This window comes from Nyctereutes procyonoides, unplaced genomic scaffold (assembly GCF_905146905.1).
Source record: "Nyctereutes procyonoides isolate TBG_1078 unplaced genomic scaffold, NYPRO_anot_genome, whole genome shotgun sequence".
NCBI lineage: Eukaryota > Metazoa > Chordata > Mammalia > Carnivora > Canidae > Nyctereutes > Nyctereutes procyonoides.
Window position 1 is genome coordinate 9,503,728 of NW_026575126.1, and position 23,097 is coordinate 9,526,824.

General features: G+C 35.0%; 1 protein-coding gene across 1 annotated transcript in view; it reads right to left on the reverse strand.

Annotated features, from left to right (window-relative positions):
• Positions 1 to 2,758: 2,758 nt before the first annotated feature.
• ADGRL4 (adhesion G protein-coupled receptor L4) overlaps positions 2,759 to 23,097 on the reverse strand; it is a 109,219-nt gene continuing 88,880 nt past the window's right edge. Inside the window, exons 14-16 of the mRNA XM_055341368.1 lie at positions 6,101 to 6,192; positions 4,607 to 4,775; positions 2,759 to 4,208 (exon numbers count right to left, since the gene is read on the reverse strand). Coding sequence (XP_055197343.1) covers positions 4,146 to 4,208; positions 4,607 to 4,775; positions 6,101 to 6,192 — 324 coding nt within the window. The 3' untranslated portion in view covers positions 2,759 to 4,145. The remainder of the gene's footprint in view (positions 4,209 to 4,606; positions 4,776 to 6,100; positions 6,193 to 23,097) is intronic.

Genomic DNA, 23,097 nt, shown 5'->3' on the forward strand with positions numbered 1-23,097 from the left:
CAGGTAAAGGAAGAACATGGACAATGGGTACTCTTTCTGGATCCATAATTTATGCTTCATTTAAAGATTTTGTGTTGGAGAAATTAGAGAATAATGTTGGTACGTAGAAAAGACACCTACTGTGTAAGACATAGAAGATAGGTATGATAAGTTAAATTGACTATGTAGAAAATTAAGAAACGTTGAGTTATCGTCTAATTTTAGGAGAGTGGCATTGAATTGAAAGGGACTGAAGAAATGATGTTATCAAACTACTAAGTACTGTTTGTTGCTTACACCTAGCATGCAGATGTAGAGTATTTGCTGATGCATTTTAAAATACTTTTTCTAATTAGTATATTCTGTGTAAATGTGTTTATATATATTGTGTGTAAATATATTTACACAGTGTAATCAATCAAGCAATATTTTTTTTAAATTAGGGGATTATTATGTGTAGTTACTAGCAAGTTTTCACAGGGAATTTATCTTGTACTTCTTTGGTGTCCATTCTTCTCATGGAAGCCAACTTTAAACTATTGAATCCTTTGATTTGATCTCTTGAGATCCTATAATCTCCTTTCATCCCCATTTATTTATCAAGAAAAGAAGAGTTTATAAATTAATCTAACAGAATTTGTGATATGTTTTAGGAGTTGAGGAGATTGAGTCTAAAATCCTAATACTTGTCTCACTACCAAACAGGGGAGTAGTACATGAGGAATAACAGTGAAATGGAAAATAAATCACTCTTTATTAGTAGTTTTGTAAGCTCCTTACAAATCCCCAGAGGTCTTCCCTGGAAAAACTGAGTTGAAGCCATAGTCTGAACTCAAGGCTACATTGGTCCTAATTCTTCTATCTGTTATATTTCGCCAAACTGAGATTGCTGGGCCATCTTTTCCACTGAACTCCCTGATGGTTAGAGACCAGCACAGAGGGCTTTACCTGAAAAACCCAGTTCACCAAATGGATTTCCAGTGTGGAATACCCAAAGCAAAAGCTAGGCTATTCAGAAGATCGGGACCTCCTATCAGTCACGTACTCATAAGGCAGAAGAAGGCAGTAATATGGATTCAGGAAGCAAAAAAGAGAAAGGGTACTTGACATTAATGAAGAACACAGCTAAGTATGGTGAATGTCCCGCACTTGGCCTAAATAATTGCAATAAAATGTGATGAATGTTAAAATAGGTTAAGTGCTACACCAAGTGGTGACACAGAAGTGGAAGTGATTAATTCATTGAGTGAGCCCAGGAAGGCTTCATAGATAAAGACATATTGGGGGTAACAAAATGTTTGTCAGGGTAATGATGGTAATAAGGAGGAAACTTCCAGAGTTGGGGATTTGGTAAACCATGGCAAGTTTTGGGAAAGAGAAACAGTTTGGTGTGACTAAAGAAATTTTTGTAGGAAAAAATGAAAACTAGGGAGGTAAGTAAGTATGAAAAAACCTGAAATCTCATTGTTGGAGGAGGTCATCAAGAAGACTTGACATCTGGTTGACCTGCAAGCTAGACCTTGGGGCAGTTGGAGGCTCCTCATTGCTTCACAGTCCTTGGAATGTGCATTCTGCTTGTCTTCACTGCTCCCTGAAACTGCCCCAACATTGCAGCCATGGGATAGGAATGTGGTGTTGTAACTCTCTGGATGGTACATGTGACTGAATCCAGTTAGAGCCTCCATATAAACATTTAAGATTTGGTGAGTGGGTGCAGAGATGTATGCATCTGTGGCCACTCAAGACAAATCTTGTAAGACAAATTTTCTTGCTTATTAAACCTACCACCTCCCAATCTAGAGTGGCCTGTCTCTTCTTCGATCTCTCCCTGCCCTCCATACATGGGGGCTGGTTTCAGAATATACCCAGGACACTCCCAAGGAGGTTTCAATCCAGCATGCTACAGAGTACAAGCTTTATCCAATGATATCTACAGGAGGGTTGATAAAAACAATATCCAGAGTTAAAAATTTGCCCAATGGTGTGAACAATCACTTGTCTCTAAAGATGCTATTAGATATTTCCATAATATTCCCTATGGTTGCTGTAATTATCAAAAAATTATCAATAAACCTATCAAAAATTATCAACAAACTTGGCAGCTTAAGATAATATTCACTTATTATCTTACAGTTGTGGAAGTTAGAAGTCCAAAATGGGTCATCCCAGGCTACAAGAAAGGTATCAGCATGGCTGACTTCTTTCTATGGGTTCCAGGGAAGAAGCCATTTCCTTGCCTTTTGCAGCTTCCGGAAGCTGCCGCCATTCCTTGGCTTGTGGACTGCTTCTCTCTTCAAAGCCAGCAATGGCTGGTCAAGACGTCTCAGACTGTATCGCTCTACCATGTTCCCTTTTCTCCCTCCCTCTCTCCCTCCTTCATTGATAAGGACCCTTGTGATGACATTGAGCCTGCCCAGATAATCCAGGATACTCTCCCCATGGCAAAGTCGGCTGATTAGCAATTCTCTTCTCCATGTGCCCTAATGGTAGTATTTACAGATTCTGAAGATTATGGCATGCAAGTGTTGGGAGAGCCATTACTCTGCCTACCATACATCATTTGTATATGTCGATTGAACAGATCAGTTTTTCAATATCACATTCTTATAACACTGTTCTATAATGACATTTCTAATAACGGGTCATAGGCTTAGCATATAAGAGATCAGAAGACATAATGAAAATGTATCATGGATTCTCTAAAAATGTATAAGACATATCGGCAGGTAGCTCATCTTTCTTGAGCAAACGACTCAGCAAAGCAGTAGCTGTATTCATTTAGATAACATTTTATTTGTTAGAGTAAGTTTTGACAGACTTCATTTTAACAGCTGGAGAAATTAATTTAAAATCACAACATTTAGTGTACTGGCATACTTCTACAGGTAGGTGCAATTACATGTTTTTGAAATAAAATCACTGCTTCTACATTTTAATGAGAAGATTTGAGGATAGATAGAAGCCATACATTGAAGCAGATATGCTTTAATAGATAGTAGGAAACTGTCAGAAAATAGATCCACTGTGAACATTTCTACAGTTCTCAGGGATTTCTTTGTTATAAATAACATTTTTTAAATGTGTACTTTTCTGAACAGAAAAAAATAGCAATTCACTTTCTGAATAACTTTCATATTTACAATGCCCTTTTAAGAATAGTAAGTTAAAAGGGAAAATTGTGATGTGAACTAGAACATTTCTAAAATTAAAAGAAATAAAGAACTCACACAGACTAGCCTAATGAGATATAATATTTTTCACTAACTGAAAAGGTTATAGAATAGAATACTTCAGCTTTATATACACTATTTTTACATTTATAGCCTTGAACAATATTATAGTTTGACACATTTATGTATTACTGATTAAGCATATGAAGTTGTGATCAATGAAAGGAGTACAGAAACCGTATATACCCCACTATGGCGTTACCTAAAAAAAAACAAAAAAAAAAAACAAAAACAAAACAGGACATAACTGTCATTTTCATCTGTGAAGTTTTGTGTCTTTTATAGAACATTAGGAAGGAAGATGGATATAACAAATATAAATCTAAGTTGTCTTAGTAGAAACTTAAGTTTAGAACAATCCACGCAATGGCAAGATGTGTTTGTTCAATTATTTTATCTATAATTTCTCATTTGGTTTGCAAAAAAACGAGTTTACTCAAAATACATCTCATTGTTATAATAACCATTTCCTTTTTCCTGCTTTTCATTCTGCCCTTTCATCCTCTCATATTCCACTTTCTGTAACAGAGCTCATTACCAAGGTGATAGGGGACTAGTTTCAAAGGCAACATGAGTCACAAAAATATCAATCCAGTGGTTCCCTTCAGGACATTCATATATTTCTTGTGTTAAAAAGAAAACCTTTCCTTGGGCGCAGTGATATCACTCCTGAGAAACCAATTACTTTTCACATATCTGCAATACTGTTTTGACATAACTAACCATGTCGCGTAGGAAAGCAAACTGTAGCTCTCTGGTACACAATTAAGATATCTTACCTACAGTTCCTACACTGGAAACAGAAAAATTGTTTTAAAAGATTTGACTAGCTAGTAATTAATAATTGGGTAATTGGCTCAAGTCATTTATACACATTGGTCATCCACAGCTTGGCTTTTTTCTGTGTAGTAACAATTATCCATAGTTCTCTATTTTTTATCTTAAACACCCAAAACAACAAGGGACATTTTTGAACAATCTATAATATTCTTCTTGGATCTAAAAAAAAAAAAAAAAAAAAGAAAAGAAAAAAGAGAAAAAAAAGGAAATGTTAAACATAATTGCAAGTCACATCAAGTTATTTTCAAAACACATTAAATTGTTATATTTGGTTTTCAGAAGTATCGTTTTCACGTTGCCTATCAGAATATGCTCAAATGAATATAAGCTATATTTACATTCCTAAGAGCAAGTTTTTTTTGAAGGTGTATTTCCATATGAACAGCTAGGTGTTCTGATTTTGCTGAAAATGTCCTGTATTTAGGCTATGAAGATTCAACATGAATCCACGAGAATAAGAATTTTGATCAATTTGGTAACTGATACTACATGAATAGGGTATAGGGTTCACCAAAATTAAAAAAGCAAATAAACAAAACTAAAACAAAACTGCTTACTTTTCTAGACAGGATGCACAGGAATAAGAAAATGAACATCCCCTGGAAGGCATTGCTGACCGTGAAGAGGTAAGCCGTTACCACTGATGCGTGCACAACATGGAGAACCCCAAAGATCCAGGTGGTGCCAAGAAGGAAGAGGAGAGCAAGGGCTCCCCTGGCACAAGACCTATAACATGTTAGAAATGTTTCAGTTAAGAAAACTACATATATACCCCCCACATCCCTAAACCCCTCAAATTATGTGGGCAATGAGTGTTTGGTGCAATTAAGAAATCTGCAGAGACCAAAAGATTATTTTGAAACTGATGAATTATTAATTCTAGCTTCACGGGACAGCCTTTAGGGTGTGTTACTGCCCCACGGCAGGGCTGTGCTTCCAAAAAGATTAAAAGAGTCTTTTTCAAGGAATTTCCTTAATCTTAAAATATTTTTATCTGGTGTACTGCAGTGTATATGCTTTGATTTCAAATCAAATGTTGCAATCATTCCTGAAGGTAAGACATATATCTGTTAGGAAGTATTTTCCCTTAGAAGCCTTGTAGACTGCGTGGATTTGGGTCAGTACCTGCGTGTGACGTCAAAGGAAGTTTCTGCTTTTCTCTCAGGTTTAGTAAAGAAAGTATAGGAATAAATTTAGATTTTTTTTCTTCACTGCTGCAATATAGTTATCTCAAAATAAATTCAGGTCAGAATACTGATTTCTTAAAAACTAGATAAAACACTGTTACATATTTTCAGTCTATTGCCTATGACTTTGGGAAAGCAATATTCAATCCTGCTCACTGAGGACACTGCTTTGAAAATGAGGCAACTAATGATTATTTTCTTATTCATTCTTTGTCCAATCATTCCGTACCGCAGAAGATGTTTTAGTGGTATACCCTCAGAAAATGAGTCATTTTCAACTTTATTAAAACCAGCATACTACATGAAGCTATGAATGGTGAGGAGTAAAAGAAAGTAATCGATCAAACGTTTGCTAAATCTGAACATAAATCTTGTGCGAGGTATTGAAACTCCAGGAGTGTTTCCAAGCAACACAAACGTTAGTTGTTTCTAACATTCCCTATAGTACACTTCAGTTTTTCCTGAACAAACCATTTTCAAGGTCTCAATAAATCAGTTTTAAAGAGAGGGTTGAAGGGAAAATCATGGCAGCATGCAAACTAGGAATCACAAGAAAGAAACACAGTTACTAAGCTCCGAGGAATGTTTTCCAAAGAAAATCACGAAGGTCTTTTTTGGCCTTAAAACACAACCAGCATCTTTTCTTTCATTGGGTGTGTTGGAAAAGAATGCTTCACTTACCATCTCATCTGTCGAGACTACAGTCTTTTTAGACATATCAAATGCTATTTAACAATAAGTATTCTGGATATGGAAGAAAAAAGTATAAAAAATGACTTAAAAAATAGTCCTTCAAGAATTATCTGTGCCTCAAGTCACTAAAGCTTTTCGCTACTAAAGAAATAGAGTTTGAGAGACATTTACCTTATGTTCTCATAGCAACTAACTTCTGGTTTCAACCCCGCAGTGTGACGAAAAACTTTGTATATGATAAATCCAAACGCCAAGAGATTAACCTGAGAAAATAAGTGAATTCCAAAAAGAGATGATTTTCACAGTCAATTAGATACATACGAAGGAAGTAGATAAAAGATTTCAAATAAGATAGAAACTAGAAAATTGTGGGATTTTTATGTATATTGCAAAGTACAAACCCTCTGGTAGATTTAAGGAAGCAAATCTGTGGCTGATCTTTATGGTATCACTGAAAATTGTTAGTACAAATGGTAGTACAATGTGGCAGGTTGTATTAAACACCCTGTTCAAGGAACTTCTTCAGATGTAAGATCACATCTACAGATTGATGAGGATCATCTGCTGCCAATAATAGGATTCATCTACATATTAAATTGCATTTTGGTTTGAAAAACTTTGTGAACATTTGAGAAATCAAATTTTTGTTCATTAAATGATATGCTGCTTCAAGGAGAAGTGTTAGCGATAATTCCGTCAACCTTTAAAAAACTAAACTGGAAAAAAGATATTCAGAGGAATTAGAAAACCCAACAAAACACCTTCAATTTCTCTTTTGCTAGAAAATGCTTGGGTGTACTCTTTTGTATGGTTCATCTAGCTATGTCTCCTAAAGTTTGTGTTCAGATTTCCTTTCCCTAAATTTAACTTCAGAAACTTTCAAAATATTAATCAATGAAATGAATGTTTATCCGAAGGTATATACTTTTTACTAATATTTATCATTCTGTTATTTATATTTCCTATTATAGGCTAAGTAGAGTACATATAATTTTTACTCCTTTTAAACTGAGCATTATGAGAAATTTCCTCTTTTCCTATCATTTTGGAAAACTTAAAGTCCTATTTCTGATGCCAGATGACTAAATCAAGGGTGTATTTTACATGTGTATCTACTTTAATATGAAAATACTAACAATTAGAAATATTAAAGATTATAAAAATAATTTGTATATTGATCCTTTATTGAATATATTTTATTAATCCAAACAGATTTTTTCAAAAGCCATTTTGTAATAATAGCAAAGTGCAATAATGTATATTATTGTATATATATAGTATATTATTGTATATTATCACCTAATCCTTACAGCAGAATTTCAAAAGCTTAGAGTTATGAAAAAAATTTTTCTTCTATATTCTAAGAAGTTTTACATAGCTTCTCAAAGTTTACTAATTACTATTATATAAAGCAGTATGGAAGAATGGGTCAGATAATTTCATGTTGTCACTTCTCCATGGAGAGGCCCTTGAGAGAAAATCTTAAAGGAATAAGAGTCTATTCCTTTCCTTCTGCTTCCAAATGTCCATCACTTCTAATTATATGATTAATTAATTCTAATTACAGTAATTCTTCCATACAAAGAAAAGACTTCAGCAATTGTAGAGGAGAGACAAAGCATATTAAAAGTGATTGGATTGATAGTTTCACCCTGTCTTAGGCTCAAATAACTAACTGAAATGATAATTTAATAATATTTAATTTTGAGGGGAGTCTTTACTTGCAAAAGAAGGATACATAGACTTTTCTAGGTTTTTATAGCTATAGCTTCTTTAAATAAATTTGGAAAAAATAATTGTATTTAATTTTGTGAATATGGGTATATATTTTAAAATAATACAAAGTATTAAAATTTAGTTAGTATAAATGATATATTTCAAACCATGATTGGTTAGAATAGTATTGGTTTGAATTTTTATGGAATGTTTAATCTGTTATCTCAACAAAGAGTTATGAGGTAAGTTTAACAAAAAAAAATTGTTTTCTAGATGCATAATCTTTCCATGTGACTGATTGTTATATTGAGCAAAGTTTCTTAAACTCTTTTCGATAAAAAAGGTTTGAAAAATAGTTGCTCATACTGCTGTGTCTTCTCAGAAGGCCATATACATTTGAAATGCTGTTCCACATCATAAGCCAAAATAGCGAAGGGCATAACATTCCCTACGGGTGATACAGTTCTGGAAAGTACATTTTTCTGTACAATAGGGAGAATGTTTACATACGTAATAAAAACCAGGTGCTTCTGGACAAGTAGGAGACTAATTCTTACTCCATGATCTCATACTTTCCCAATTATAAGAGAAACAGATTAAAATATTTTTATCAAAAGATGTTACTATTTTATGTAATAAAAAATCACAAACACATTGATTTTATTATCCATATTCATTGGTACTAATACAAATATAGGAAGCTTTTTATATGTATTCTAAATATTTTATAGAAGGCCCAAGCCTCCGGTATAGCGGTTAGGAGTGGGTACATATTAATGAACACAACAGGCATCGTCTTTTATTCTCATAAACTTGTTAAGAAGATATATAGTAAGTAATGACATAAATACTTGTAAACCTACAAACAGTTGATAAATGCTATCAAGTCACAAATTTGGATTACTAGGATAGACAGAATGAGGGTGGATTAGGATAAAGGTTCAGGAGGTACTTCTCTTAGGACTTAGTATTTAAACCAAGACCTACTAAATAATGATACATTAACAGATCAAAGAATCCATGAAGCTTGAGAAAGTTGAGGGTATGGCAAGTCTTGAAGGAATTAGCAAAGGCAGCTGGGGTGAAGTCAACAAAGGGAAGGGTAATATGAGAAGAGGTGAGTGAAGTACACAGGGATGAATATTACTTAGATTTTACCTTAAATGCAAAGAGTTTTAGTTTATTCTTTCACTCAAGAACACGTACATATTTAAGCCTTTTCCTTAAGGAACTTAGAGTATAATGGAAGAGATAACCAGTCAACAGGCAAGTAAAACACTATTCGGTAAGTGCCTGGTGTTTGTTTGCAAAGAAGAGCAAAAGAACACCGGTAGTGACACCCTAACATAGGATTTCTAAGCCAGTCTTGAATGACCGGTAAAGCCAAAGGAGAGAAACCCAGAGAAAGTGATTGCTCAGTATAGCAGTTCATTGGACCAATCTCTGCACATTCACTCATTTTTTAGGTGATCAGATCTTATGGCTCAAAATGTTACCCTTACATCCTATCTGATTGCTTCACTATGTCTAATAGGCATCAGGAGTTGAAAAATGTCAAAAACCAAGCTGCTCTTCTTCCCCCCAAAGAACCTATTTTTGCTTCAATCTTCCTTACCTAAAAAAAAAAAAAAAAAAAAAAAAAGTAATCTCATCCTTCAAGCAGGTCAGCTTTATTCATCAGCAAACCCTTCACCTCTACATTTAAAACATACTCCGAATGTGCCTACCATTTACTGTCTGCACAGCGCCTATCCTGGGAGAGGCCACATTGTGCCTCACCTGGGCTATTGCAAAAGCCCCTAATTGGTCTCTCTGCTTCCATCCTTGCCCTCCTACAATCTGTTCTCTTTACAGCAGGCAGATTGATCCCCTTAAAATATAAGTCAGACCAAGTCTCTCTTCAGAACCCTCCAATGGCTTCCCTTCGCACTCAGGGTTAAACCTAAAGACCTCACAATGGGCTGTAGATTTGAAATGATTTGGTTCTCACTATCCCTCTTCTCTCAAGCCCTACTTCTCTCTGCTTTGATCACTTCACTAATTCACATTGGATTCCCCGTCCTTCCTCCAGCATACCAGCAGGCCTTAGGGTGCTTGTACTTACTGGGCTCTCTGGTATTCCTGAGGCAAATTCCCTCACCAGCTCTGTTTAAAGGCCGCCTTACCCATACACTGCCTCCCAATGTATGTTTATTAAAAAACTGAAACCCAAATGATTAAATCAGACCTGGAGCTCAATTCCATGGACCTACAGATGATGATGGTGTCCTTCACTGCTTTGGACAGTGTAAGTTCTGCATGCAAACGTGTTCCTCCCTTGCCCTGGTCAATAGGACACTGAAAAAAAAAATTCTCCTTGGCCACACTTGAGTCAGCCTCAGCCATGCGCCTCGGTGTCCATCTCTGCAGAATTCAGTTTCAGCAGGAATCCTGCTAAATCAGCTTAGAGAGAATCCTACTACCACCCTTGGTATCTGGTCACTCTCAATGTCTAATTAAATTTCTCATCTCCCACCCTTGATGTTTGATCACACTGGCCCACCTTCCAGCAAGAGTCCTGTTAAATTAAATTTAGCAAGAATTCTCCCGACCCCAGTCATCCACTCTTAGCAATTTTGCACACACTCCCCTCTCCCCACCACACCACCTGATCCTGTAAATCCCAGCTGGCTTCATTGTATTCAGAATTGAGCTGAATCTCTCTCCCCATGCAATAGTGTTGACACCTATCACAGTAGTCCTGGAAAAAGTCTTCCTTACCATTTTAACAAGTGTCAGAGCAGGTTTTTTTTTCTTTAACGAAACTCACAGAGACAAATGCAACATCATACTATAATATTGAGCAAATTTGGGGTAACTGGAAAAATTTGTTTTTGCGGCTTTTACACTGCCTGTGTTCCCTCTTTATCTGTAAATATATAAGCTACTTTAAACCCTTTTTAAAATAGAGTGAAAAACCATAAATAATCAGCATCACCCAAAGGCACAAGACTTGATTCACTTAGAGGTGGAGATTAAGTTGAAACACCACATTTTATATGGTATGGAAAAGTATTTTCTGGAGGGGATGTTTTATGAAATAAGTACGAAGAGTGTGAGATAAAAACAAAAGCCCCAAACAAGATTATATAGAATTAAAAAGTATTTCTGATAGTAAATGGTTTGCAGTTATTCCAGGAGTAATGACTTTGAGGCTAAATAAATATGGGCATTTTAGGCTAAATAACTGGAAAGATACTACTAGCGTTGTGTTCACAGGCAAGGCTACCTCGATAACTGACTTGAATACTTGTGCGATTCTTTCAAACACAAGAAAAATTGTTAATATGAACCATAATTAAGGGAATGGTGCTTTTAAGATGATTCACACTTTTGCTCATTAATACTTACCTATGTGTGCTGATTTTATCAGCTGTGGTTCCCTCATTATTTATCTCTAAATATTAGTGCTACAAAAGTCACAGAGGCTAATGAATGACTTGCAAATGAACAAGGTCGTTTGTTGTCATTTTTGTTTCAATTGAAAAAAAAAAAAACAGTTTTAGCTTGTCAACTACAAGTCCCTAATACTTGGCGAGGAATAAGCAAGACAAGACCGTTAGGTGGCAAACATAAGAACTCTGAAATTCACTGTTGCATTTGAGAATACAGAGAAGGAAAACAGCTGTGAAGAAAAAATAAATCATTCAAGTTGTGAAAACTTAACCCTTGAGAGAAACTGGTATTTTAAATTTAAAATCATTCTCCTGGCTTCGTCTTAAGGAATATTTATCTACACGGAGATCTGTTTCTTCCCTTCATTGATATATGCAGTTGCTTCAAAGTCTGGCACACATGTTCTGATGTTTGACAGAGTGCATTAAAAATTTTTAAGTGCCTTATTTTTTTTTAAAACGAGAAACTTAAACAGATAAGCTGGAGAGAGAGCAGGAGCTAATTCTGAAAGATTTAGACCTACAGGTACATTCGACCCAAGGGCTTCAAATTCAGACTTCAAAATGAAGCATCCCAATCAGTCATTTTTCTTTTCTTAGTCTTTTTCTCAATAATTGATGAAGCCATCTATATGCTGATGTCAGATCTCACCAAAAGAATGAGAAAATGTCTCTTATAGCACTCTTAGACCTATGCTTTAATTTTTCACATACATCAAATAGAGTCTGGTTCATTTAAGAATGTGTCATGATCACAACTACTGTGTCCTTTCAAATAGTTTTATTACCTTTAGACGAACTGGCCTAGATAATGTGCTTCTGCCATGGACAGAGGGTAGATTTCTACTAACCTACGGAGAGGGCATTAAAAACAAAAACAAAACCCAACCAAGTACCCACCCCCCCCAAACAGTGACCCATTCTCCATCCCTAGAGCACTGCATAGATGGCTCAATAGTTTTCAATGGAAGCTTTTCAAATCAAAGGATATCCTCTCTTAATTAAAGAAAAATATCTACTAGCAACATTGGAATCAAGGAGAGTTTTGCCTTCATCTTGATTTTATTTCTCCACTGGACTCACACCCTTACATGCCTTAGAATGCTAAACACAGAGAGTATCAGAAAAAGTGGGGTATGTGGTGAGCAAAAAAAAAAAAAAAAAAAAAAAAAGTCCCCCCTTCCAAGAAAACAGGCACAACTAATGTCTGCGGTTTGTGAGTACACCAAAAAGGATGGTGCCACTGGAATACGGTTATGGACTTTAAGATAAAGATGTTATTCTGGATTATCCTGTTGGGCCCAATGTGAGCATGTGAGCCTTTAGAAACGAAAGAAGAAGGCAGAAGAGATTCAGCAGCCAGGAGCTACAGAAGAGGGGCAGAAATGGAGGTCAGAGAGAACTGAAGACAAGGGGGGTCCTCAGGTCAGGCAGGAAACGTGGGAGGCCCCTACAAATGGAGGATGACCCCTGTTCCATAGCCAGCAAGGAAATCAATCGCATGAAACTGAATTTGGCCTAACTAGGAGTGGAAACAAATTCTCCCCCAGAGCCTCCAGAATGGCTGATGCCTTAGTTTTAGCCTAGTGAGGCTCTAAGCCGAAGAAACAGCTGAGCCACACTGTACCCAGACTTCTGACCTCCAGAACTGTGAAATAATAGATTTGTTGTTTGAAGCCACTAAATTTGTGGTAATTTGCTGTGACAGCAACAGAAAACTAATGCAAAGTAAAAGACATAAATATAAAATAAAAGTCACATATATGGATATATATATAATTACACACACACACACACACACACATATATATGAAATGCCCTATGATTAGTGTTTCCTATATTTTAAATAAGAACTTAAAAAATCCAGTTTACAATAAATACCCATTTATCAATAACTCATTTATTATTGATGTTCTGGATATTTGGTGAGTAATTAATTATGTCAAAACTTACTTGTGGGTTCTGTATCTGTGTTTCTTAAAACAAAAAGATCAACAAATTATAATTTACTTAAACTTACTGAAAACTTCCTTTTCAGTAACTCATAAATACAGTTCGTACTTTCAAGTACCTGTCACATTTTCTTCTGTATAATGCACACATGTATAGGCCCTTGTCATAGGGTTGCTTCATTAGTAAATAAAAATACAGAATGCCAGTTAAATTTGAATTTCAGATATACAACAAATAATTTTTTAGTATAAGTATCTCCCATACAATATTTGGGGCATACTTAAAGACTAATTTGTTGTTTAGCTGAAATTCAAATTAATTGGGCATCCTATGTTTTGTATGGCAACCATAACTTCATAGCTTCAAAATTATTTTCACATCTGATCCTTTTTGTAATCTGAGGACACTGGCTTCTTTGTAGAAAACCCCAAGGACATTACCCTCTTCACATACAACAGTTTGAAAAGAGATCTCAAAGGAAGAAGGGGAAAATTTTCAGATGCTGCAATTGTTGTGTAACCTGAACATGTGTGTATGTGCAGAGACTGATAACATTTTCTAAACGGATGTAGAGGATGAAAGCACATATAAAAGGTTTGAGCCTAGTAAAGAATACGCCCAGGCCAGGTAGGACTCCCTCCCCTCTGAAACCTCTCGGTGTGCACCATGAAGCTGTGCTGGGAAGCAATGGATAAGGCCAGTACCCGTTAAAAAAAAAAACTTGTGTTAATAAACTAATGGTTAGAAATAAAATTTCCAAAGCTTAGATTTGAAATTACATTAGTATAAATTTAGTGAAAACTCACAGAAATTATGGTGCCACAGTATTTGTTGACCTGTTATCAGAATCATGGAATGGAGTAACTTTTCCCCCTATGTATACCTACATGATGCTGCTAGGAAGCATCTCTCTCCAACATCACGAGCCCCATCTTATATCACATTCCCGAGGCTCAGGATTGAGCAGCCTTGGGAATATCTACAGACTTAAGAGGTACTCCTTGGCTCAGGTTATTCACACTTGGCAAGGAGAGAGGAGTCCAGAGAGACATAGGAGTGCAGTCTATAATTCTATGAAAACTATATTAAGAATAATGTGAAACATACTGAAACAATCTGAAACTATAATAGATATATCTAAATAGTTCTAAATATTATCTGAGTATCCTTCATTGAATATCTGAGCTATTAACAGCATTCATGGTATTAATACCTTGAGGTTTATACTTTAGAAGGTAGCAGTGCTCTCCCACCAAGTATTGACTACTGGGGTGTACAACTGGATGGACCGCTGTTCTGAGATAATACAGCATTTGCAGGTAGTTACAAACTACAGTAACATTGAGATGTGAGTCGGTAACAAAAACATAATATTTATTGAGCATTTTTCTGTGTTAGACATTATTCTAAGTGTTCTTTATTTTTAACTCATTTCATCCTCACACCAACTTCATGGGGTAATTCTTCTTATTATCATTATTTCACGTATATGGCAACAGAGGCAGAGAGAGGTTAAATAATGTGCCCAAGGTGACACAGTTGGGAAGTTATCAGAGCAAAGATTCATACCTAGTAGACAGGTTCTAGAGGATATGCCCTTAAGTACATTACAAAACTCCTAAACTACAGAGGAAGGGCCAGGGAGAAAAGTTAAATTGACGTCTAAAATTTCACAAACTTAACTGCTTAGGCATTTATTATGTTAACTGGTAACAGTTATGTCGTTTTAGAAATGGTTAAAAGTATAAGAGTAAAACATTAATGACTAGTGATATACTTAGCTGTTTGGCCTTAATGTGCTCATTGAACTTAGTCAAGACACCAGCGGTGAAGGCCTCGTAAACATGAGTTATGCCAGTGACCCCCCAGGGGAGGCAACTGTCTTCACTGTTCCCTGCCGTCAAAGGATCTAAGAATGCCATAGTCTTTCTGTGCTGGTGAACAACAGAGCTTTCTATCCTGTAGAGTTCAAATATGGACACTGAGTTCATGTTAGTGGTCAAGTAGAATGTCTTAAAATAGTCTTCTGGGGTACAGGGGGAACACATTAGAATTCCCATTGATATGTTTCCAAGGAAAAATTAAAGTTTACTCTTTAAAATGCATATGATACTGGTGCTGTCACCTTTTCAATGTCATATGGAGCCACATGTCAGATAGAAGCCATTCGATGGAATTAGTATTTATTCCTAAAGGGAGAAAGGTTCACCCCTTTTGGGATCTTATGGCCTACTGCAACATATTGTGTGCGTGCCTGTTAAGTGGATTTTCGGATCACATTATGTAGTTTTAATAAAGTAACACTAGGGATCCCTGAGTGGCGCAGCGGTTTGGCGCCTGCCTTTGGCCCAGGGTGCGATCCTGGAGACCCAGGATCGAATCCCACGTCGGGCTCCCGGTGCATGGAGCCTGCTTCTCCCTCTGCCTGTGTCTCTGCCTCTCTCTCTCTCTCTGTGTGTGACTATCATAAATAAATAAAAATTAAAAAAAAATAAAGTAACACTAACTAAGTAAAAAATTAAGACCCAAATGTTTCCAAGTACACTGTGGGTTAAAAGTCATCCTGATAAAAAATATATCAAGTGAGACAATGACAGAACTGATATTTTCCCTACTCTGAGAGTAAGTTATTTGCTAGCTAAATTGTAAGTCCATGTAAGTGAACCAAGTTAGAAATCTAATCCAATTTGATAAAATATTATTTAAAAATTCAAATGATTAAGAGGACTAGTTGCAGTATGCATTCAGATCCACAGTTTTCATTCATAGTTAAAGTCATTCATAATCAATTCAACATATCATTTCTCTAAAGTCAGTAATACGGGTTTAGCAGTCTCTTTTTAAAATTTTCTACTGAGAGTTTTAAAAAGTCATGTACCATTGGAAAACAGACGCTGCCGAAGGCAGACGCTTAACTGCTAAGCCACCCAGGCGTCCCATGACTAGTCAGTTTTATTTAACTCTTTGTATTTTGTTTTCCTTCTATGTAAAATACGAATAAAATGATAACATTTAACATATAAGAATGTACGTATTAAATAACTCATATAAAGTACTAATAGTGCTCAATATGTAAGTTCTCAACAAACATCAATTATTACCACTAAGGGCTATTATGCTTATATGAAAATGTGTTCTTCTGAATTGTCTCAGTATTTGACATGCCCAATGGTAAATATAATATATTCACTCCACAGTTGGATAAGATTTATTTTGTGATGTAATCTCATTGGACCTATAAATAGCACCTTATATCAGAACTTAGATCTTTCAGTCTTTATTTTGGACAATATGATTTCAATAGAAAACAGATGATCTTCTACTTTCAGGACTTTCCTTTAAAATAATGTCAGCAAAATAAATAAACACCTCAACAATAAGTCAATAATGTAATATCATTCAACAATAAGGCAAACATTTATTGCTCATACAGTTTCTTTTTTTTTTTGTTGTTGTTGTTGAAACTCCTCTAGGGTCGAACTGAAATTTCCAGGTCAAAATCTGGATATCTTTAAGAAGTTTATAGAAAAGGTAGGAGTATTCCAAAGGGCAATCCATAGATAAAGTTACCAGATACCTTAAATATAAGAAACATAATCTTCATGAATCCAATATGATATTCTGGGACATTTTATGGGAGAGGATAGTTATCTTAAATCACTCTAGTGTAGAACAGAGGTCAGGAAATTTTTTTCTGTAAAGGGACAGATTGTAAATAGCTTAGGTTTTGAGGGCCATATCCATATGGTCTCTATTTTCAACCACTGAACTTTGCCATTCCATTAAAGAAGCCATAGACAATACACAAACAAGTGAATGTGACTGTTTTCCTGTAAAAAATTATCTGTAAAAACAGACTGTGTCCATTGCCAACTCTTGGTCTAGAGTTCAAGATACATAAGAGTCAGGACTTTTTTCTATTTTATTCACTGACATATTCTCAAGGCCTCGAACACTGGTGTATGGAAGATGCTGAATAAACATTGGTTGAATGAATAAAAGGATGAAGGATGGTATACCTAAATCCCAGGTATCCTTTATGACCTGTGTAAAAGAGCATTCAACCATTAATTTGATTAAACAGTAAAATAATTATTTTTTATTTTGTTTCGTATCTTGTAGATTTAGACAAAATGATATCTTATTAGAAATCTATTATCCATAGATACAGCAATAATAACTGAGGGGTATATTATACATTATTAAAATGTATTGACCCTCTAGGAATAATTTTGCATAAAGGGAAAGGATGAAGGTATACCTCCTTTATTTTATAGGTGGATACCTTGGGTATACACAATATTTTGCATCTAACAGAAACTACAGACACATGGATTTTATGATATGTATTTCTTAAATGCAATCTTTAGCACACAGGTAGGTCACAACAAATGTCTTAATCACAAGTAGACAGACTACTGCCTCATTAGGAAAATATCTTCCCACATCCCTTCAAGTAATAGCTAAATAATTTTTCTATTTTATTATGACTAAAAATCCCATGCCAACATTTAATCACCTTAGGCATTAAAAAAAATTCACACTTTGTATTTTTAATGTTTCCATTAGGAATATTTCAATAGCTGATTTTTTTTCCCAGTGTTTGAAAAAGTAATTTACTGTCTCCAAAATAGAATCAAAGGTGGAGAGAACTAGAAATGTATAAACATGAAGGATAAAGTGATTCCATGGGAATAACTGAATTCCATGGGCTTATTTTTGTCGCTGGTTTTAGCTGTAGGTGGCTATAAGCCATAGCGAGATAATAGAAAAGGAACAAAGGTGAATGAGAAAAACTATGTATGAAGAATGCTTACAACAGTGGTTCCGTTTAACGTGACAATGAAAACCCGGTGATTAAATCTCCTTTGTTAAGATATAAGCAAGGAAATATGTTCCTTGTGTATACTTACTATAGAAAGAGAGGACAGAGGTGTATATATACATACATATATATGTACACACACAGATAGGTCATTTGACTGTTACTTCACATTTAAAATAGAGCTTGCACAATTAAATGCAAAGAGGTATTTAAAGTTTTAAAGGTAATTTTAAAGGTAAAAATAGAAGGGACATAACATTGCCCCCAAATTTTCCTTTTTGAACTTTTGAAAGATGCTTTTATTATTTTAATTTCATTTTTAATAGCACCTGTCTACAGGGTTGGCATTATTATCCTTGTGCACATGTTAGAAATCCAGGGCACAGAAAGAACCCATTGTGTATACTTTTTTTTACCAGTCGGATTGCTTTTGAAAACTTTTCACATTATTTGGCCAGGCCTTCATTTTATTCAGTTAAATGTAAAATGCCAATCTTACAATTCTGAGTGAAAGAGTTCCATAAATAGATAGATTGATGTAGATAGATACATACAGCAATTGTTTTTAAGGAGAAAAGAAATGAAGGAAAAGTGATGTGCTATAATGCGAGCTTCATGTATTTTCTCTTCTGAGAAGACTTTTCAAAATAATCCCATTTCCATGATGGTGATGATTTCTCTAAAGTTCTTTGGGGGAAAGGTGTGAACATTTTTGACTAAATACTGTGTTTGGTATATCATTTATTTATTTACCCAGCAGTATTACCTGAGTAATTACTACCTGGTAAACCTCAAGGATAATATAGTGAGAGAAAATCCATAAAGCTTTACTCTCAAAAAACTTACAGTCTCCTGGAGGAGACAGATATGAATCAGTTCCTAATCCATTATTCACACCAATACCTGTATAATTATAAATTGAGGGAAGTTTTTTTTTTTTTTTTTTTTTTATGAAGGCATCTCACAACAACAACAACAAAATACATTATAGATCAGTGAGTCGGGGAGGACTTGCCTCAGAAAATGTTGCTTGAATAGATCTGAAAGACAAACAGGAATTACCTAGACAAAGGGATGGCTGGAGGGAAGTGATAGGGAATGTTTTGGTGCCAAGGTGCTGAGATGGGAAGGTACATAGAACCTCCTAGAAACTGTAAAGCCATGTGATTAAAACACAGAGGCCCACGGAAGGGTCATGTGAGACGAGGCTGCTCAGCACACAGGTGCCAGAACATGCAGTGCCTCCTAAGTAAGCATCCACTTGATGCCTGTTTGCTGGTCACAGTCTTTTTAAGGTTGGTTGCCCAGTGTTCTGTTCAGTTTGGCATTTGAGTTTTTTTTGCTGACACCTTATTAAAATAAGCCAGGGGAAATTTGGTAAGCTCCACTTCCGCCCTGTCATGTCTCTTAGGACACTGTGTGAGAGTCACCTGCGTAGTGACCATTCTGACTTTGACATGTACTCAAATATGTATGACGGCCAGCAATATCCCACCTCTCTTTCCAGACCCTACCCAGATATGGTGTAAGCACCACCTTCCGCTCACGCTCCGGCATGAGTGCTTAGGGACAGCTACCTTCTTCATGATGCAGGGTAGTGGGAGAAAGATTCAAAATGGCCATATTGTCCAGCACATGGTGCTCTGACATTTTTTAATTTAAAAAAATTGCTTTTGAAGACAAATTTTTTTTTTGAATAGAGCTGTTTCAATAAAATGAAACCAATTTGAATGTTTTTTATTACCTACTTTCATTCCTAAAAAGGTCCAGATTTTGGTGACTGATAAATGAATATGGTCACCCTTATTGTATGTAGGCTTTGTTAAAAGGTTTAGATTTGGCCCCAAGAGCAACAAAGCCAAGACAGATGTAAATAGCGGTAAAGAAATGTTCAGATTTGTTTTTCCAAAATATTACCTCAAGCATACTAATGTGTTGTCTTACGGTTGCTTGTTTACATATGTCTCCCTGATAACACTTTTTGCCAGCAAAGTCTCTCCCCTTAGTTTCTAGCACAGCCTTATTTGGGTCTTTTTTTGGGTGGGGGTGTCTTTAATACTTGATAAAGTTTTGGCCTATTCTGAAATATTCAAAGCATTGTACCTTTTTCCTAGGTTTTTTTTTTTCATACTATCTGTATTTTCATTTTGATTTCATACTACCTATGTTGATAAACATTAATTAAATAAAATATGGATTTTTAAAAGAACAAAAAAGACTTTTTTTTCTAAGAAAATAAATTTTCTAAATAGAAATATGAAATTAAGGGTGATTAAAAATGGGTGAAGCACTATACTCACCTTTCAGCTTTTTCTTAATAGGACAAAAATGGAAAAAAAAAGGAATTTAAGCAATTAGATGTCAAATAGGGCATTGAGAATTACTTATTTATGAATATCAATTAATAGAATAGTAAACCTCCAGACTACCTGTTTTCCACATATTGATCTATATAGTCTGATATAGTCATGATTTTAGGTAGGGCATTTTGGTCAGCTGTTGGATAATCTTGGCAAGATTTAGATAAAACAAAACAAAATGGGGGAAGAGATATTTATAGTGGACAGGATTTCCCTCATTGAAGATGAAAAGTAATTTATTTTGAGACCTTTACTAAGTAAAATAAAAATCGAAATTTACGAATAATTTCTAGAAGGTCTGTAGTTGCTAGGTCTTTCATAACTTAGCCTAAAACCATTTTTGGAATCTAGAAGATAAGAAGAAGTTCTTCAGGGACCTAACAAAATATGCTCCATTCAAAAGGAAAGGATATGTAGTAGTGAAACTACAATGTGACCCTGGAAAGCATGAGCTTGTCTCTACCACTCGGTAGGTGGGTGATTCTGAGTAAATTACTTAAATTCGCTAAGCCTTAGTTTTCACTTCTTGAAAATACAGACAAAATGGTGGCTCTTACCCTAACACATGGGAATTAAGCTCTACTGATTAAAGCCTGTGTCCTAACAGTGAACACCTTGGGCTCTCTTTTTGATCAGATTTTTTTTTTCATCAGAAGGAATTTTAAATGTTCCTTTCTTGGGAAACTCTGAAACTAGACATGACACAACATTTTCATATGAGAGACAGAAATCAAGACAGAGCCCCACAGATAATCCATTCTCTCAGTCTGAGTCTTTGTATTTTGCATTTGTATTTTACTGAAGGAGACCAAGGGATATAATAAATACTTGGAAGATAAAATATTGTCTCATGTGTAGAATAAGATCTCTGCAAATGCTAATAAGGACGGATTCAAAGGGCTTGCTTCTGTTGCAGACCAGCTTCAGCTAGGACGTTGTTTTATGTTCAGAGGAAGATCAGAGGTATCACAACAATCAGAACACGTACTGAGCTTTTTAACCAAGTTTAAGGATTTTTAGGACTTCTTAGTGAGTAGAAGCTTGATTTATCCATTGCTTACATAAGAATGTACATAATTTGATTTAGTATAATAGGTTCTTCTCAAGGAATTGATGTACTTCTTTAAAAAGTTACAAATAGTAGAAGCCCCATAGGGGCTTCATATTTATAAATAGACAAGTCAAGATTATAGTTATTAGATCTAGTGAAAATCTAGTAAAACATTATCTCTCACTAAATGCTAGGACTGTTTTTATTGTGTTGTACTACCTAAGCTTTCTTTGTGAGGATTAACTGAAGTGTAAAAAGGGTTTTGTAAAGCTTAAAAGACTATACAAATATGACGTGAATAATAATTCTAACCATAGCTTGCACTACCAACTCACCTTCACCATAACATGATGTAACATCCTTCACTATAAAGCTATATTTATTAAAAAATATCAGTGATGAACTTTACCTTGGCCAGTTTTTCCTAATTGGGCTTGAGAGACCCAAGGGATGTTTTCCATATATTTTTTCAGATCTCTAATTTTTATAAAGTTATTCAATTTTTATGAAATTTTTTAGTACAAATCCCGAGGAGATTTTCTGGGAAGGTATTTCCAGTAAGAATATAACTCCCATATATGAGAATATATTGAAAACTACAAATGTATTATTTATGTTTTTTTTTTTTAACTTGTTCTCTTAAAAATTCTAGCTACCTATTGTTTCAAGAAGGTTGGAATACCACAAAAAAAGTAACAAAATGTTATAGGTACTGAGATGCTTATTGATATATAACATGAAGAAATGGTTAGAATTTTAAAATGCCTTGAACCACAGAGGTCACTAAACGATGAATCTAAAGAATATGGTGCCACTAAATTAAAAGATGTAATTAAAATGTTGATGCTGTTATCCACAACATGTAAAATTTACAGTGGTTAGTGTTTCTAATATAGCTTCAATGGGGTTATCCAGAGGACATTGCCCAAACTATGATTTTAATTCTTTTTTCTTTTATTTTTGCTGTTCAAGGAAAGCTGCAAAATGCAGCTATATAAGATGCTTAATATCTGAGTATAGACTAGTGATTTCTAATGGAAAGAATCCAGGATATCATTGCCCATGGAATATATGGTTGTACTGGGACTCCTTTGGTTGTCATGTCTAGGCAGTGGTGGTAGTGGTGCTACTGGCATCTAGTGAGTAGAAGGCAAAGATGCTGCTAAGTTCCTTATAAGGCACAGGACAGGTCCTACAACAGAGATTTGGTCCAAAGTGTCAATGGTGCCTTGGTTGTAGGACTCTGGTGTATCCTTTCTTCCCTTGGATTTATAAATTCCAGCTTAGCTATTTAGACTCTATAGTAGATAATAATATCTAGAATTGGTAAAAATGTCAGAAAAGAGACATTCTTAAATATATATATATATTTTGTATAAGTATCCTTGAAGTAAATGTTTTGGAGGCAGTTTGTAATTTTAAAAATCTGTCTCTACCTGCATTTCTACTTTTAAGAAGCATTTATTAACAATTTTATATAATCATATATGTAACTATGTTGGAACAAGAATTCTCTGTGCATGCAGTATTATTTATAATAAGAAAATATTAGAAACCAATTAGATGTTCATCAATAAGGAAGTGGTAAAATAAATTAGAGCATAATATGGATAATATGTAATGATAAAATTGGTAGAATTGTATATTATACGAAAGAAGGATGAATATGATATATTTCAGGTTATAAATGATCCAGGTTTTTTGAATTTGTAATCAATTTTTTTGCTTAAACTTATATAAATGTGTGTGTGTGTGTGCACACCAAAGGTCTTGAAGGATGCAGAACAAATACTAAGAAAAAGAACTGTAATAAAAAATATGAGTGTGGG